The 18,261-nt window shown below is 37.9% G+C and overlaps 1 protein-coding gene across 1 annotated transcript; it reads right to left on the bottom strand.

Annotated features, from left to right (window-relative positions):
• Window positions 1-909: 909 nt before the first annotated feature.
• Window positions 910-10,049, bottom strand: LOC133615500 (metalloproteinase inhibitor 2-like). Its single transcript, XM_072915675.1, has 6 exons — window positions 9,997-10,049; window positions 4,623-4,764; window positions 1,565-1,644; window positions 1,395-1,497; window positions 1,180-1,292; window positions 910-1,118 (listed from the first exon to the last, which is right to left on the bottom strand). Exons 2-6 carry the CDS (start codon window positions 4,750-4,752, stop codon window positions 966-968), a joined length of 579 nt encoding a protein of 192 aa, XP_072771776.1. The 5' UTR covers window positions 4,753-4,764; window positions 9,997-10,049; the 3' UTR covers window positions 910-965.
• Window positions 10,050-18,261: the final 8,212 nt, after the last annotated feature.

Genomic DNA, 18,261 nt, shown 5'->3' with positions numbered 1-18,261 from the left:
ACAATTGCCAAGACTTCGAAATCAAAATACATTACTTATAGCCTATTTGCGCACTATTGACAAGTGATGCATCAAAAATTTGGTCGTCTTAAATAAAAACCGAAATCACAAGTGATGAAATATACATTTTCGCTGGCGACTGCTTTTTTCCAGTGCATGAGTGACGTAGCTCGCCCTAAGCTGATGGGAAAAAAAAGTCACATTCAGGTCACATTGTTTTGAGATTGAAGTCACATTTGAAAAGATCAGATAATCAGATTCAGGACTACCTCCTGATGTGGCCTGACTGATGCCAAAAGATCAGATTTGATCACTTTGAAGAGTTAAAACTAGCAAAAAAATCACTTGAGGGCAAAATAATCTGATTTGCAATGTAAACAAGGCCTTTGATTGCACAGAATCCTTGAAATAGCCACAAATTTGCCAGTACTGAGACTAGAATTGAAGCATGTTTACTTCAGTAAACACCGCAGGACGTGTGACGTCATACTGCCATGTCTGTGTTCGGGTCAGTTTGCATTCACATTGGAGTCTGGACATAATTTTTTGTAATGTGGCCTATACAAAATCAGATTTGACAAAAAAAAAAGCTGAATTGGATAACCTACCCAGCAGTGTTCAATGCACTGAACTAGCCTTAACGATATCCTGCTCGACCTTGCTAAGGTAACAGTGAAAAAGTGGACTGGGTTTTCCATACAGTAATGCGGGTGTTACTGATGGAACGGATATTAAGTACTGTCTTCAAATGAGTAATAGTGAAAAATAACAGGTTTTATTCTAATTCATATTCCTGCATTTAGTAAAACTGAAAAGTTTGAGGCTTAAGCCTCTGCAAAATAGACCTGACACCACCAATGGCTGAACCAATTGCCATTTTAAAAACCCTCAACAGTAAAATACACTTCATTTCTTTAAATAGATTTATTTTTAAGACATTTTCTGCTAGGGAGTTTCTAGGGTCTTTAATTGCCATTAGGTTCCTCCCTGTACCAGGAACAAGAACCATCACTTTTCTTGATGCAAGCAGATTGTTTGTCCTGCTCGTCAATTGTATTTGTCCACAAGCACTCAGTTGGGCTGCCGATCCCGCACGGCACAGAGGAGCAGCGAGTGATCTGGATAATACAGCAAAGGTTAGGATTTAAATAACATTTACCATAAATTAGGTCTGCTTACCTTGCAATCACAGCCCATCATAAAGTGTTCTACCAGGATATCATGGCTGCTCTTCCAGGGTACAACATAATTACAGGATGAAACACGCAGCGACCCGTCAGGCTTCAGTCGGCCTGCAATTGAGAACCTTGAGTCAAACAAGCTGAACTGATCATTTTATACTCCTGCAGGAAGAAATATTTCAAATCATAAAACCAAAGGATGTTTTGTTTTACCTGTGATGAAATATTCTACACCTTTGTTCAGAGTCACACCACATGCTGCAGAGGAGGGTGCAGTGCAGATGGTATCATAGTGCCTGATAGGACCTTTCAATATCTGAAAAAAATGTATATAAATTAGCATTTGCATGCAATCACTGACATAATTGACTATAATTAATAACCTTGGTCAGTTTGATGTCATACGTGATGTCGTACTTCAATTCACCGGCCGTCGCCTTTGAAACCACCTTTGCCTTGATGGCTAGAAAGAAAATGCCAGTCAATCTTTGACTAGAATTGAAGCAAACACCAATAAAAGGCATCTGCTAAACATTCATGTGAGAACTCAAATTGAGTTTAATTTCTCTAAAGAGATGGAGAAATAGAAAGCTATATTATAGGTCAGACTGGAAGTCTCTGCAGAGATTGGTGAGGACGGCGGAAAAGATCAGGACTCTTCCTCCAATCCAGGAAATTGCAAAAAGCCGCTGCCTGACCAGGGCTCAGAAAATCTGTAGAGTCTCCTCCCACCCCCACCAAGGACTGTTTTCACTGCTGGACTTTAGAAAGAGGTTCCTCAGCCTCCGTAGCAGAACCTCTAGGTTCTGCAACAGCTTCTTCCCTCAGGCCATAAGACTCTTGAACGCATCATAATCCCCTCAATTCCCCCCAAAAAACGAATTAACTCGCTGGAATATAAAGACAATATAACATCCACCCATAAATGTGGATGCATATGCAAAAAAGCAAATTATATCTGCACCTTATTGCTCTTTTATCCTGCACTACAACGAGCTAATGCAACAAAATTTTGTTCTTATCTGTACTGTAAAGTTCAAATTTGAATGACGATAAAAGGAAGTCTAAATCTAAAGTCAAAACAGTGCTGTTATTTTGATTAAGTCTTATTGAAGAAATGTCCCCGGTTAGACAGGAAGTCAACCAGAAATGTCAAAATGTAGTCAGGCTACATTCCTCTACTAAACTTGATTAAAAAAAACCAGTAAAGCAGGCAAAGATATCTTGGCTGGTATGTAAAACTCAAATTGAGTGCATGGGTTACTTGTCAAACCATACTTGCCAACCTTGAGACCTCCGATTTCGGGAGGTGGGGGGCTGGGGGCGTGGCGTGGTTAAGAGGAGAGGAGTATATTGACAGCTAGAATTCACCAAGTCAAGTATTTTATACATACATATACATCCTGAAAATATGCAAACAAAACTGTTTGGATAATTGATACTTCAAACTTGCATAAATAGATATTAAGGAATATAACATAACTTGGCTTCTGAGTTTGAAAATGTAATGAATAAAATGCTAAAGTTGTTGATAAACAAGCAATTATTTTAATAATTAAATATGGTCATTTTAAATGAATTATTATGATAATTTAAAATCAACTATTTCAAATGTTTATTTTAATGTATAATTATATGGCTGGATGTAATAACGAGTCATTCCATAATTTAATTCCACATACAGATATGCTAAAGGTTTTAAGTGTTGTACGAGCATACAAATGTTTACATGCTCATCAAAAGGGTGCAAAGTGGATCCGTGAAACACGGCACGTACTCTACTTGCAGGACCAACTGCACTGAATGACTAAACAAAACACTCCCATTATTATGCCTTTTGCAACCATACACCACAACTTGTAGTTTAACTTTTACACACTTTAATTATCTAATGCACTGACAACACACCTGCTCAGTGCGTGTTTAAGTTTATTTGGAACATGCACGCATACAACATGATACATCAGTTTCTCTATTCAACGTGTCCGAAAAGGAGTAGGAAGAAGCAGAGCTTATTTAATCCTACCCATGTTCCTTTACATAGCAGTTGCTAAAACGTGTTTTCAATTGCCATTCTCAATTTATTCACAATATGCTCCATAAGTAATAAAAGTAAATGATGTTGGTTATTGTTGCAAAACTGCTCTGTCAAAACTGGCGAGTGACGTCACGATTGACCTTTTTTCCTCTACAGGACACACCAAACCCGGAACATGAATACACTGCAAAAACTGAAATCTAAGTAGGACTAAAAATCTCAAATAAGGGTGAGGTTTGCTTATTTTCTGTCTGATAAGATCATTCTCACTAAGCAGATTTCATGTTAGAGTGTTTTACTTGTTTTAAGGGTTTTGGTCCTAAATGATCAGTAAGATATTATAGCTTGTAGCTGAGATTTGATGACCTATATTGAGTAAAACATGCTTGAAACTAGAATATCAACTGTTGCAAAGCTGTGTCATCAACACTCACAAGTATAAATCTACTTTTTTAAAGTAATAATTTCTTATTTCAAGCATGAAAAACAAAAATCATGATTTTGACACAATTGTGTCTCATAATTAAACTAATGACAGCCAAATGGACTTTGCAGTTTTATTTTCAATGAAACAATAGAAAATACGTACTCATAGTAGTACAGTTGGCACAGTACAGTAAACTGACAGTTAATATTTAAACATTTAAAATGACATTTCTAACAATTTTAAACAGAAATAGTTCATGCACAGTCAGATCAATTCCTCAAAATTACAATTAAAAACATTTTGACCGGGGGCAAGACTGCATATATGCGCACTAATTGACTGAAAGAGCACGCACTTGGCGCGATGGTGTCATGTTATCGATGGAAAAATGCATTTTTAGACCATATGATTTACTTGAGCGGCTAGGAGACACCAAGAGTAACAAGTGGTTGCCTTGTTGCCTTTCCATCAACCACAATAAACTAGTTTAGTATAAGTTTGCTGGTTTCAAGAAATGTAATGCCGAGCGCATATCATTGTGTCAAGATAACGGCACTAGCATTTACTTCATTTAAGAATATTTTTCAACATATTTAGCAAAAAAGGTCTTTTTTCCTACCAAGAAAAGTGCACTTAGTGAGAATATACTTACTTTAAAAAAGGTATTTTTGGATTCATTGAGGTTAGCTAATTTTACTTGTTTTGGAAAGTCTTGACAAGCCAAATGTTCTTGTTCTATTGGCAGATCATTTTGCTTAGTTAAAATAAAATACCCCTATTTTTTGTATTATTTTTTCTTGTTTTTGAACACTGACTTTTTGCAGCGTAATAAATAAACCTTGGCAGCTCAATACGGGACGATTCCGTTTTTTGTCGCATTTCGACAACATTTAGCAGCGTTCCTTGTCAACATACACGGACAATCCATGGAGACAAACATTATGTACAACCCAAAACATTTTAATGTTGAACTTACCAACATCTGACTGGCAAAACTGCGTCTGTGGATGGTCATAAGGACATGTGCAGGCCTGTGCTCCTTCCTGCAGCTGCCACATGCACAGCAGCACCAGGGGGAACACACAACACTTCATCCAACTCATCATGGAAGAAAATGTCTTCTTCTTCTTCTTCTTTTGTTTTTATGGCGGTTGGCAAGCAACCTTGTGGTGTGCATTACCGCCACCTACTGTAATGGAGTGTGGATCGAGGTGGATCCCTACTCTATATTCTTTTATTTAACCCAGTATTTTTTAAATATGTGCATATTGCTTTATAACCTATGTGTTCTGAGTGCATTCCTAATATATCTTCCACTGCTAACCTAATATTCTCTTTCGCTAACTTACTTTCCAGTATTTCCCTTTCTCTATTATATTTCCTACAATGTATTAAAACATGTCCTACACTTTCTAGCTGTTGGCAAGAATCACACAGTCCTGTAGTATGTTTCCCTATCAATTTTAATGAACTATTTAGATATGTATGTCCTAATCTCATTCTAGTAATAATGTCTTCTTCCTTCCTATTTCTATTGCCTCCTCTCATTACACCTACTCTCCTCTGGACTTTGTAATATTCTCTACCTGTTGTTTCCTTATTCCAATTATCCTGCCACTTTTTATTGTGTTCCATCTTAATTATGTTCTTCACTTCCTCTTTACTGTGCTTAATCTCCATGTTGACTTCTGTTTTAGTGGTTGCTTGTTTTGCGTACTTATCCGCTAATTCGTTCCCCTCAACTCCTACATGAGCAGGAACCCAAAGAAATGTTACCACACCTCCCGCTTTATTTATTCTGTAATTTGCCTGAACTATTTCATAAACTAAATCTTGTCTTGTTTCTGATGCTATGTTTTTTATGCTCATCAATGCACTACTGGAGTCTGAGCACACGACTGCTTTTCTTGCTTTATTTTCTTCTATCCAATGAATTGCCATATAAATTGCTACCAATTCTCCCGTAAAAACAGATAACTTATCACTAATTCTTTTATTTAATACTATGTTTCCTTGTGGGATAACAGCTGCTGCTCCTACCTTATTATTTATAGTTTTTGATGCATCTGTGTACACCATGATGTTGTCTAAAAACGTTTTCTCAATCCATTGTTCTATCTGGTAACTATTTAAATTTCTATTCTTTAGTAATTGCATGTTTACATTTGGGTTATCATACATCCACGGTGGTATTGCAGGGATTGGTACTGTAGGGCTAACTTTAATATTATCAATTTGAGCTTTATTACATATGTCTCCTATTATCCACCCGAAACTATTCATTTTTTTTCTTCTCTTTTTCTTGGCAGTTTAATAACACTTGATGGGTTGGATGTCCTTGCTTGGACCCTTTTAAGTTTGCCCAATAAACTGCTGACAATTGATCTCTCCTCATATCTAAAGGTTTTTCATTCATCTCTACTTGTAATGCTGTAACTGGGGTTGATTTTGTAGCTCCACAACATAACCTTAAAGCCTGTGATTGGATCCTGTCTATTTTCCCAAGTAATGTTTTTGAAGCAGATTGATAAATAATGCATCCATAATCAATAACAGATCGAATTAAAGTCATATATATTGCTTTCAATGTCTGCCTATCAGCCCCCCAATCTTTACCCCTCAAAGCCCTCATTATATTTAACACCTTTTTACTTTTCTCCACTATTTTGCTGATGTGGGTTGACCAGTTAATATTTTTATCAAACCATATACCCAAATATTTAAATACTTGTACCTCTTCTATATTTTCTCCATAGAGTTTAATTTGGAGCTTGTTTTGTACTTTCCTCTTTGTAAAATTTATGACTTTTGTCTTTCCAACAGAGAATCTTAAACCCCAAGCCGTTCCCCATTCTTCAACATTATTTACCGCTTTTTGAATCTTCTTTTCTATATGATTAGTATTTCTACCTCTCTTCCACATCACACCATCATCAGCAAACAGTGCCACATCCACTAACCCTTCTACTTCACTAAAAACTTCATTTATCATTATTGAAAATAATACTGGACTTATTATACTTCCTTGCGGGGTCCCATTTTCCACTTCATATACTCTGCTGTATTCATTCTCTATTTTTACTAATATTTTTCTACTTGTTAAGAAGTCTTTTATCCATCTATACATTTTCCCTCTAATCCCAATTTTATTTAGTTTTATCAGCAACCCCTGTTTCCACAACATATCATAAGCTTTCTCTATATCAAAAAATACTGCAATTATACTTTCTTTATTTATTTGTCCCTTTCTAATTTCCTCTTCCAGCTGCACTGCTGGGTCGTTTGTGTTTCTTGCTTTGCGAAATCCACTTTGGTAGTTTTTTATTATTTCTTTTGACTCTAAATAATATACTAGTCTTTCATTAATCATTTTTTCCATTACTTTGCCCAAATTTGAGGTCAATGCTATCGGCCTATAATTACCTGCCTCTTCTGGATCTTTCCCTGGTTTGCATATTGGAATTATTACAGCTTCTTTCCATTCCGCTGGTAATTTTCCTTCTTCATATATCCTATTATATAATTCCAAGACCACTTCTTTGCCAATACTACTTAAATTCTTGATCATCTGATAACTCACCTGGTCTTTTCCTGGTGTTGTATTTTTAACCTTTTTCAATATTCGAACCATTTCATTCAAAGAAAATTTCATATCTATAGTGTTGGTTACCCTATTATCGTTGTCTTCCATCATTTCCCCAATATTTAAACTAATTGTTTCTTCTCTCTTTTGTATTTCTACATTTCTCAAATTATCATTACTGTGCACTTTAACAAATGTTTTTGCTAAAAGTTCTGCTTTTTCTTTATTTTCTACCACACACCGTGTCCCATCTTTCATCACATGATTTTTATGTTCATTTCTGATCCCTGACATTTTCTTGATCATTCCCCACACTTGGCCTAAAGGAGTATTTCTATTTAATGATTCACAAAACTTTCTCCAGTAGTGTTTTCTTGTCTTTTTAATAACGTACCTTACTTTAGCTTGGTGCCTTTTATATTGGATCATATCTTGGAAATTATGTGTTCTTCTCAATATTCTAAATGCTCTATTCCGTTCTTTTATTGCGTCTGTGCACACTTGTGTCCACCACGGCACTATCTTCCTTCTTTTCCCTATACTACTCCTTGGTATACTCTTTTTGGCTGCTTCCATTATGCACTTTGTAATATCTGTATTCAGTTGTTCAATATCTTGATTTATATCCACTTCCTTTAATGTCATGTCGGTACTTTCCCTATATTGTCCCCAGTCACCGTGATTATACTTCCATCTTCCTTCTATTTTAGTGCTTTCTGTCCTTTGATTTATGTTTATGTGAATGAATATTGGGTAGTGATCACTTCCTATAGTGCTGTCTTTATTTACTTCCCACTCTACCTTTCCTGCTAACCCTTGTGACACTATTGTTAAATCTATTGCTGTTTCTTTACCCGTAACTACATCTAACCTTGTTCCCGATCCATCATTCACACACACCAGTTCTTTTTCCTCCAAAAATGCTTCCAATGTTTCCCCATTCCAGTCATCCCTTTCACCCCACATTGTGCTATGTGCATTAAAGTCACCACACCAAATGATATTGCCACTCCAGTGCTCGACTATTGTTTCTAGTTGATGATTTTGTAATTTCTTGCACGGATTATAGAAGTTTAGCACTTTGTATCTTTCTTTATTATTCCATACTTCTACCCCTACTATTTCTAGTTCTTGTTTTTCTTTTAATATTGTATATTGCATGTCTTCTTTAATAAATATGGCACATCCTCCTCCTTGCCCATCATTCCTATCTTTACGTATTGTTATGTATCCTTTTATTATAAAGCTCAATTTTGGCTTCAGCCAGGTTTCTTGAATACATAGTATATGTGGTTTATTTTTCATATTATTAATATAACCCTTTAGTTCCTGTCCGTTTGCTATTAAGCTTCTGGCATTCCACTGAACAATTAACATGGCGTTGGATTGTGGTAACATGACTCGGTCTCGTCTACTCTCTGTAGTTCACCTTGTACCTGTTCCCAAGATAGTTCTTTTAAATTTAAGAACTTTGCTGCTGCTTTGACAATTATTTTGATCTTCTCAGTTTTATTTCTTGCCTGTTCTGTGCAGTTTATTACATATGCCAGGAACACAACTAGCTTGTCCATGGAAAGTCCTGTATTTGCTGCCTCTTGTTTTTTATTACTTGTACTATTGTCACATGTGTCTTGTTCTGATCTATTCTCACTTCTATCTTGTTCTGCACTTTCTTTATTTCTTACTTTAACTGCCTCTGCGTATGTAATATTTCTTTCTACTCTGATTTGCTGTACTTCTGTTGCCTGTTTCCTAATGACACATCCTCCATACGCTGCTGTGTGATTCCCGCCACAGTTACAACACTTGACCAGTATATTGTCTCCACATTGTCCGTATTCATGCTCTCCTCCACACCTTCCACATCTCAACTTAGCATGGCACACACTGGCTATGTGCCCATAGCGTTGGCACTTGAAACAGCGTACTGGGGGTGGGACGTAAGCTCTAACGTAAAAGCTTAAAAACCCAATCATAATTCTTTGCGGTAGAACTTCCTCGACAAACTGTACTAATACAGATTCGCTCTCCGTCTTTTCTCCATTTCTAAATGCCATCATTCTTGTCATCATCTTGACAGTACCCCCTTTTATTTGTCTTTTCAATTCTTCTAAATTTTCACCCCTTGGGATTCCTGTCACTACTCCTCTTGCCCCCTTTCGTTCCCCCACTTCCATTTTTTCCTTTATTATCTTATTGCACAGTTTTTGCAACCGCATTGCTTTGTTCTTTTGCTCTCCATTTTTGCATTTAATCAAAAGTCGTCCGTCCCTGAGCACCTTCGCTATCTCCACCTCTCCAATGTCCTTCTTTAACCCCTTAACCAGTGTCATCAAACTTATATCATTCATGTCTTGACCTGATTTAAATGTATATATGATCCTGTAATTATCTTCCATGGTCTTTTTCCTCTTTTCTACTTCTTCATCTTCTTCGTGTACTCTTTTAGCACTCGATTTTCCTTCATGCCCTCCACTCCCCTTCTTTCCTCTCTCCCCTTTAGTCCTATCCACGTCCATACTTTCCTCATAAATCCCGTCACTATCCCCTTCCATCTCGATCCAGTCACAATACAGCTTATGCACAACCGCCAAGGAGATTTAGATACGCTCACTCGTTAGCCACCACTCCTTGTTTTACTTCCGCCTTCGTTAACACGTCACCCGTCGTCCTTCCTTCCGCTCCACTCTCACACTCCCTAACCACGAACACCGACACAGAGGTTCCGCTCTCGAACCAGCAGCGTCGACCGTCTGGAAGAAAATGTACCTGAGAAGAGACAATTTGAGAGAAGTAATGCACAGGTGAATCTGGGGTCTACTTTCTTGAAAAGGGTGGATGAGCAGCCTTTTATTGCTGCAGGCTCCTCCCACACTTGCACAAGTGGAGGATTGATTTCACCTTTGCACACACCTGTCGGTGACGTTTTTAATGAAAAATGTGTGCGCACCCAGCAAACACTTTCTGTAAATATAACTTAGGAAAACTAGAGCACTTTGTCTTTCTGTGTGATGTGTCTGCACTAAAGCACCCAGACAATAAATGTCATTTAAAACAACACGCAGGAACCCGAGTATTTTTCTGGTCAAGTTTCTACATATATTCAATTAGGGCTCGTTATCTTGTTTCCATGGCAACTTGGCCCCATAGAGCTGAGAAAAGACACAAAGAAAAAACAAAAGACTAATTATAGTTTACTGATACAAAATCATCACTTACATTTTTTAATATTACACATTTTTAGATAATGAAGTAACTTTTTTCACTGCAGTGCCATTACCTCTCTACCCTTCCATTTTTCCGGCGAAATCAAGATTTTTTTCCTTCTTTCCTGGATGATACAATGGACACGAGTTTGAACCCGTAAGGGTCTGCTTTTTTTTTTTTTTTTTTTTTTTAATAAAGTACCAGTATAATGGAAAAATAAATACTATTTATATGTTGAATTGGGTTTTATTTTATCCATTAAAAAAACATATCCAATGATATTTCCAGTCTACAAAACATGTGAAAATATCGTCTAAGCATCCACAAAACGCCACAATATCAAACGGCCGTTTAGAATTTACCGCTCAAAAAGGTTTCGTCAATTTCCGTTGTGATGTCGTCACGGTGACAACTCAGATCAGTCATACTGGATGTATGCACAAATGGGAAAGGGATGTGCTGTTTAACATTCACAATCCCTATGTATAAGACATATATGTTTTTGTTTTTTCATGAATTCTAAATTGTAAAAACAATGGTGTCAACACGGGCTCGTCTATTCCGCCCACAAAGCCCTCTATAAAAACAACCAAAACCCGCCAACAGTACTCCATTAACATCTAGTGAACTGTATTTTAACTAAATATTAGCGATATCGTTATTATAAGCACTAACGCAAACAAACTAATTTTTAGTGGCGCATTAATCACAAAGAGCTAACCAGCTAATGAAGCTATATTCAAATACTAAATGTAACCTGCTGCTGCTGGTGCATCCTTTCTAAACTGGTGAAAGTTAAATTTGGACAATCGGTGTCCAAATTACGACCCGCGGGCCAATTGTGGCACCTTCAATTTTCTCCGTGAGACAGCACAAGGTCAACAAGCAATCTGGTCAGGCAGGGTGTTATCATCCATCCATCCATTTTCTACCGCTTATTCCCTTTGGGGTCGCGGGGGGCGCTGGAGCCTATCTCAGCTACAATCGGGCGGAAGGCGGCGTACACCCTGGACAAGTCGCCACCTCATCATATGAAATTTAAATATCTGGGGGTTTGATAAGAGCATACTTGTCCCCAAAATGGCGACGACTTAGCCCGGTGACCATTGAGCGCAGCTTGTTGATGACCGAATCCAAACAACCTTCCTTAGTCATGGTGCAAAAAAGTCAACATATCAGACATAACACAACCTGCTCACTGAACGTTGTAAATATATATTTTTTAAAAAACAGTCAATCACCATAAAAAATCCAAAATTACACCCATTTAAATCCATTGCGAATCATGATGGGAAAAATGCAAAAAAAACTCTCTCCACACTTATTCATGTTTGGCGCATTTTAGCTACTTGATATTTCTGATTGATTACAAAACTTTAAGGCGCGGTCGTCACAAAGATAAACAAAGTAGGAGTTGAACTTTCACATATTCTTAATAGCCACTTCTAATAATGAATGAAAATGTTATATGAATAAATATGTATAGGTGTTTTATATATATATATATATATATATATATATATATATATATATATATATATATATATATATATATATATATATATATATATATATATATATATATATATATAATTCGAATCGTGATTCTCACGTTGTGCGATTCAGAATCGATTCTTTTTTTTAAAAATCGATTTTTTTTTTTTTTAAATTAATCAATCAAAGAAAACAATACACAGCAATAACATAACAATGCAATCCAATTCCAAAAACCAAACCCGACCCAGCAACACTCAGAACTGCAATAAACAGAGCAATTGAGAGGAGACACAAACACAACAATACCGGGGTAGAGCGGAATATATGTAGGTCAGGAAAAAATCCCTACAAGCCTGTTTCGCAGGTTTTCCTGCTCTTCAGGGGATTTTCCCCATGCTCCCATTTGTCATGTTGGGTCAGAAGGCCTCCGGCAGAATTCATACAACGCTGGCAACAAGCTAGCTGGATTCTGATTGGATAAAAGCTCTAACTTAAAAGGGCAACACTGGAGCCCAATATGACATGAAAAGAATATGATGAATAATTTTATATATTTATGGAAAGTCAATTCAAAATAAAATTAACTTTTATTAATTAATGATCATGATTTATGTTAGGCCACACCACTATTAAACTACATCAATTAAGTTTAAGTAGCACACCTATGCTGCAAAGCTGTAGTAGTGGGATTTGCTTATCATGCGGTATGGAAGTTATTTTTCTGTCAGCAATATGAAAGACATTATCAGTTTTATATTATAAATCAATCAGATAGAGTTATGGTGCACTCCGGTCGCATAATGGCAAATAATGACGCCCATCATAAGCTCACCAAAATAGACCGATGCAAAATAGTTGACGAATGAGCAGAAACAGGCGAAAATTTAATACGAACTCACGTCAATGTTCCACAACTCGCTCTTCAGAGCAGCCATTGAGACAAATGTCCCCACAACTGTGAGAGACGTCTTTCATAATCTTCTCCGTAGTTAAAGTTAAGTTGAAGTACCCATGATTTTCACACACACACTAGGTGTGGCAAAATGATTCTCTGCATTTGATCCATCACCCTTGATCAACCCCTGGGAGGTGAGGGCAGCAGTGAGCAGCAGTGGTGGCCGCGCCCAGGAATCATTTTTGGTGATTTAACCCCCAATTCCAACCCTTGATGCAGAGTGCCAAGCAGGGAGGTAATGGGTCCCATTTTTATAGTCTCAGAAACTGTTGACTTTGACATTTACACTGCAGGTCAAAGTGGCCCGAATTTGATTTTTTTCCAGCTGACTGTTTACACTGCAAGTAAAATGTGATTTTGACCTGACTCCAGTGTAAACGTGCACAGCCCTAATGTGGCCTCGATGTCACTTTACATGCACACTTCAATAAAGTGAAAACAAAGTTGACAGGAAGTAGCTACTACAAAATAAAATAAAAGCAGCAACGCCTTAAAATGTTTTGTTTTATGTGAAAATTAATTAAATATAATGTATGAATGGCTGTATAAAGTGTAATATATTTGGCAGGGTTGTGATTGTTTTATGGTTGTTAGAGAGTGGATCTATGTGAACTTTATTTTTCAACTCACATGTAGGTAAATGCGCCACAGCGTCATTTAGGTCCTTCAACAATGCTATTTCTTCAGAATTAATATTACTTGTAGCCTATTTGCGCACTATTGACAAGTGATGCATCGAAAATTAGGTCGTCTTAAACAAAAACCGAAACCACAAGTGATGAAATATAAATTTTCGCTGGCGACTGCTTTTTTCTGGCGCACGAGTGACGTAGCTCGCCCTAAGCTGAGGGGGAAAAAAGTCACATTCAGGTCACATTGTTTTGAGATTGAAGTCACATTTGAAAAGATCAGATAATCAGATTCAGGACTACCTCCTGATGTGGCCTGACTGATGCCAAAAGATCAGATTTGATCACTTTGAAGAGTTTAGACTAGCAAAAAAATCACTTGAGGGCAAAATAATCTGATTTGCAATGTAAACAAGGCCTTTGATTGCACAGAATCCTTGAAATAGCCACAAATTCGCCAGTACTGAGACTAGAATTGAAGCATGTTTACTTCAGTAAACACCGCAGGACGTGTGACGTCATACTGCCATGTCTGTGTTTGGGTCAGTTTTCATTCACATTGGAGTCTGGACATAATTCTTTGTAATGTGGCCTATACAAAATCAGATTTGACAAAAAAAAAAAAAGCTGAATTGGATAACCTACCCAGCAGTGTTCAATGCACTAAACTAGCCTTAACGATATCCTGCTCGATCTTGCTAAGGTAACAGTGAAAAAGTGGACTGGGTTTTCCATACAGTAATGCGGGTGTTACTGATGGAACGGATATTAAGTACTGTCTTCAAATGAGTAATAGTGAAAAAAACAGGTTTTATTCTAATTCACATTCCTGCATTTAGTAAAACTGAGAAGTTTGAGGCTTAAGCCTCCGCAAAATAGACCTGACACCACCAATGGCTGAACCAATTGCCATTTTAAAAACCCTCAACAGTAAAATACACTTCATTTCTTTAAATAGATTTATTTGCAAGACATTTTCTGCTAGGGAGTTTTTAGGGTCTTTAATGTCCATTAGGTTCCTCCCTGTACCAGGAACAAGAACCATCACTTTTCTTGATGCAAGCAGATTGTTTGTCCTGCTCGTCAATTGTATTTGTCCACAAGCACTCAGTTGGGCCGCCGATCCCGCACGGCACAGAGGAGCAGCGAGTGATCTGGATAATACAGCAAAGGTTAGGATTTAAATAACATTTACCATAAATTAGGTCTGCTTGCCTTGCAATCACAGCCCATCATAAAGTGTTCTACCAGGATATCATGGCTGCTCTTCCAGGGTACAACATAATTACAGGATGAAACACGCAGCGACCCGTCAGGCTTCAGTCGGCCTGCAATTGAGAAACTTGAGTCAAACAAGCTGAACTGATTTCTTATACTCCTGCAGGAAGAAATATTTCAAATCATAAAACCCAAGGATGTTTTTTGTTTTACCTGTGATGAAATATTCTACACCTTTGTTCAGAGTCACACCACATGCTGCAGAGGAGGATGCAGTGCAGATGGTATCATAGTGCCTGATAATGTTGTGTCGTTCGCGAACGATTCGTTCGAACGAACGAATCTTTTGAGTGAACGTACTGAACCGAATCACTTCATGAACTGATTCGTTCCTTTCTCAGTTCAGTTGAGCTCCGCCGCGACCATGCCGGTATGAGTGGAACTGGCGCATTCTGTGACGTCGGCGAACGACGCAGCCAGCTACTCATCATGGGGGCGGGGGGAGGGACTGAGCGAACGATTCTTTCACCGCGGATTAACGACATGAATCACTCAGTGAACGACAACGCTCTCGCTCTCTGCTCTGCTTGCCCCAATGCCGCGGGTGATTCTCCTCCCGTTGCGGGGATATGTTTCATGCCATTGGCATCCGCTCTCCATTCATTCTCCAAGCTAACGGCTAATGTTGACTCAAGCCACATGAAAACAAACACACACATTATCTCAACACATAAAGTTATGAGAGTAGAGGAGACAGAAAGAAAGTCAGTGCAGGGCAAGGCTGAGCAGCAGCGACGCGAGGGGGAGGGGTGGGGGTTAAAGTGTAGGGCAGGCTGTTTGAGAAGATTTAAAATAAAAATAATAACTAATGTATGTACATATACATGGGCTATTATTTATCTTGATTTTTATATTATTTAAGCTATTTATTTTCTTTTTTATTGCATATTTAAGTTGATATTTCCATTTTTATATTTTTAAATGTAAGCTACAGAAATTTTAGTTTTAATGTTGGCTTTTCTGGCACTTGGTTTAATATTTGTTTTGTTTTATTTAAGGTAGCCTATTTATTTTCTTTTTGTTTGCACATTTAAGTTAATATTTTCTTTGTTATATTTTTAAACGTAGGCTACAGAACATTTAGTTTTTATGTTGGCATTTCTGGCTCTTAATTTATTTGTTTTATTTTGAAGGTATTTATTTTCTTTTTGTTTGCATATTTAAGTTTACATTTTCTTTGCTACAGAACATTTAGTTTTTATGTTGGCATTTGTTAAGCGTTTCTTAATTTAATATTTGTTTTTGCACTAAACAAACGAGGCCTATTTATTTAACTGTTGATTGCAAGCATTTTAGTAGGCTATTACTATTTTTTTTATTTCCCACTTTTATTTATTTCTTATTTTCATTTCAGTGCAATAAAACGTATTTAACAACCAAGACATTTAGTCACATTTTGTTTATTGGACAGGCCGGAAACGCACACAGTGTTTTTAAAAGTAACGGAATCTCTACAGCTGCAATGTCTGTTAATTTGCGAACGTCAAGGGGAGTCTGTCAGGGCAGAGAGCGATTCACGTCTGTCGCCCTCTGGCCCACAGAACTGTAGCTGCTGCTGCAGAAGTGATTCGGTGATTCGCCGACCTGCGCACAGAACTGCTACTGCACAAGTGATTCGGTGATTCGCCGACCTGCGCACAGAACTGGTACTGCACAAGTGATTCGGTGATTCGCCGACCTGCACACAGAACTGCTGCTGCAGAAGTGATTCACGTTCACGTACTGAACTGTGCTGACTGTGTCACTCACTGCCTGGTGTACTGCATGCACAGAGCTGTGTAGGGACTCGCGTTCACCCTATTTGCTGCTTCTCCCAGGAATGTCTGCACTGCAGGCCCGGCCCTAACCAATCTGGCGCCCTAGGCAAGATTTTAGGTGGCGCCCCCCCACATCGGCAGTGAAGTGTATATACTCACAAGAAACTGAATAGCTTTGTCTTTGACCTTTTTTTTTTTACATACAACTATACCTAATATATAAAGGGGTGGAAAAGTGACTATTACCTGCAGGGCAAACATTAGCTAATCAGAAGGCAATAACAATGTAAACAAAAAACACCGGCTTAAAAGATCTAATACAAATGTCCCTGAGGAATGTAAGGTGGGAGTACTGTAATTACCTAACGTTACATTATTATTTTCCATAACAATTTAGCCCCCTCCACAATATTAACCCGGCGTTAAAACAGAACTAGCTATTTATTGATTAGCAATTGCCGAATCATGTAACATTAGCTTAATGCTAAAAAGCCAGCTACTATCACATTCTGTAACAGACAAATAATTTCATGTAGGCTAACGTTACCTACCTGCTACCTCTGTATTTTCTCGTTTCTCCTCCTCTTCTTTTCTCTTTTTTCTTCCCTGGGCACCTGACATCTTGTGTTGATTTTTTGATGTGGTGACGTCCAAAAAGAGTCGTGATACCGGAAAGGAAGGGCGGGGCGCACCGTGCGGGGGGAGGGGGGGGGGCGTAATGTTGTAACAAATAATATTTCTAATAAATAGGCTTTACTTTGCATTTTAATTAACGTGGGATTATTTTTTGTATTTAGAAATCATAGTACCAACTTTTTTTTTTTTTTTTTTTTCTCCAACATTTGTGGCACTGGCGTGGCGCCCCCTGATGGACGGCGCCCTTAGCATTTGCCTATACGGCCTATGCCACGGGCCGGCCCTGCTGCACTGTACTGTACTACGCACGCCCCCCCCCCCCCCCCCCCCTCCTTTTTTTTTGGGGGGGGGGGGGGGGGGGGGGGGGTGATTCGATGAACAAATTTTTTGAAAGAATAAATTTAAGGAACTGATTCTAGTGATTCAGTACAGTCAAAAGAACTGCCGATCCCATCACTAGCACTGTACTGTACTACGCACGCCCCCCCCCCCCCCTCCTTTTTTGGGGGGGGGGGGGGGGGGGGGTGATTCGGTGAACGAATTTTTGGAAAGAATAAATTTAAGGAACTGATTCTAGTGATTCAGTACAGTCAAAAGAACTGCCGATCACATCACTAGTGCCTGATAGGACCTTTCAATATCTGAAAAAATTTATATAAATTAGAATTTGCATGCAATCATCAGTGTTGGGTTAGTTACTGAAAACCAGTAACTAGTTACAGTTACTAGTTACTTTATTTCAAAAGTAACTCAGTTACTAACTCAGTTACTTAAACCAAAAAGTAATGCGTTACTGTGAAAAGTAACTATTTAGTTACTTATATATATATTTTTAAAAATTTTTAAGGCCCCATAATGCCCTTTTAGCCTTCATTTTAGTACTGTTATTGCACTGGAGAATAATACAATCTGTTGTTCAACTTGACATGCATTTGCATCACTGAACTCTGCTAAGCAATGTGCTCTACATACAACATACAAAGACAAAGATATGTTTTAAAGGGCCAATTTGTTTCAGACCAGAACAAATTGACAAAACTATTTTAAATAGCTGCAACTTAACATACATAAGT

Source organism: Nerophis lumbriciformis, linkage group LG22, assembly GCF_033978685.3.
Source record: "Nerophis lumbriciformis linkage group LG22, RoL_Nlum_v2.1, whole genome shotgun sequence".
Taxonomy (NCBI): domain Eukaryota; kingdom Metazoa; phylum Chordata; class Actinopteri; order Syngnathiformes; family Syngnathidae; genus Nerophis; species Nerophis lumbriciformis.
This window is presented reverse-complemented; position numbering and strand designations above follow the sequence as displayed.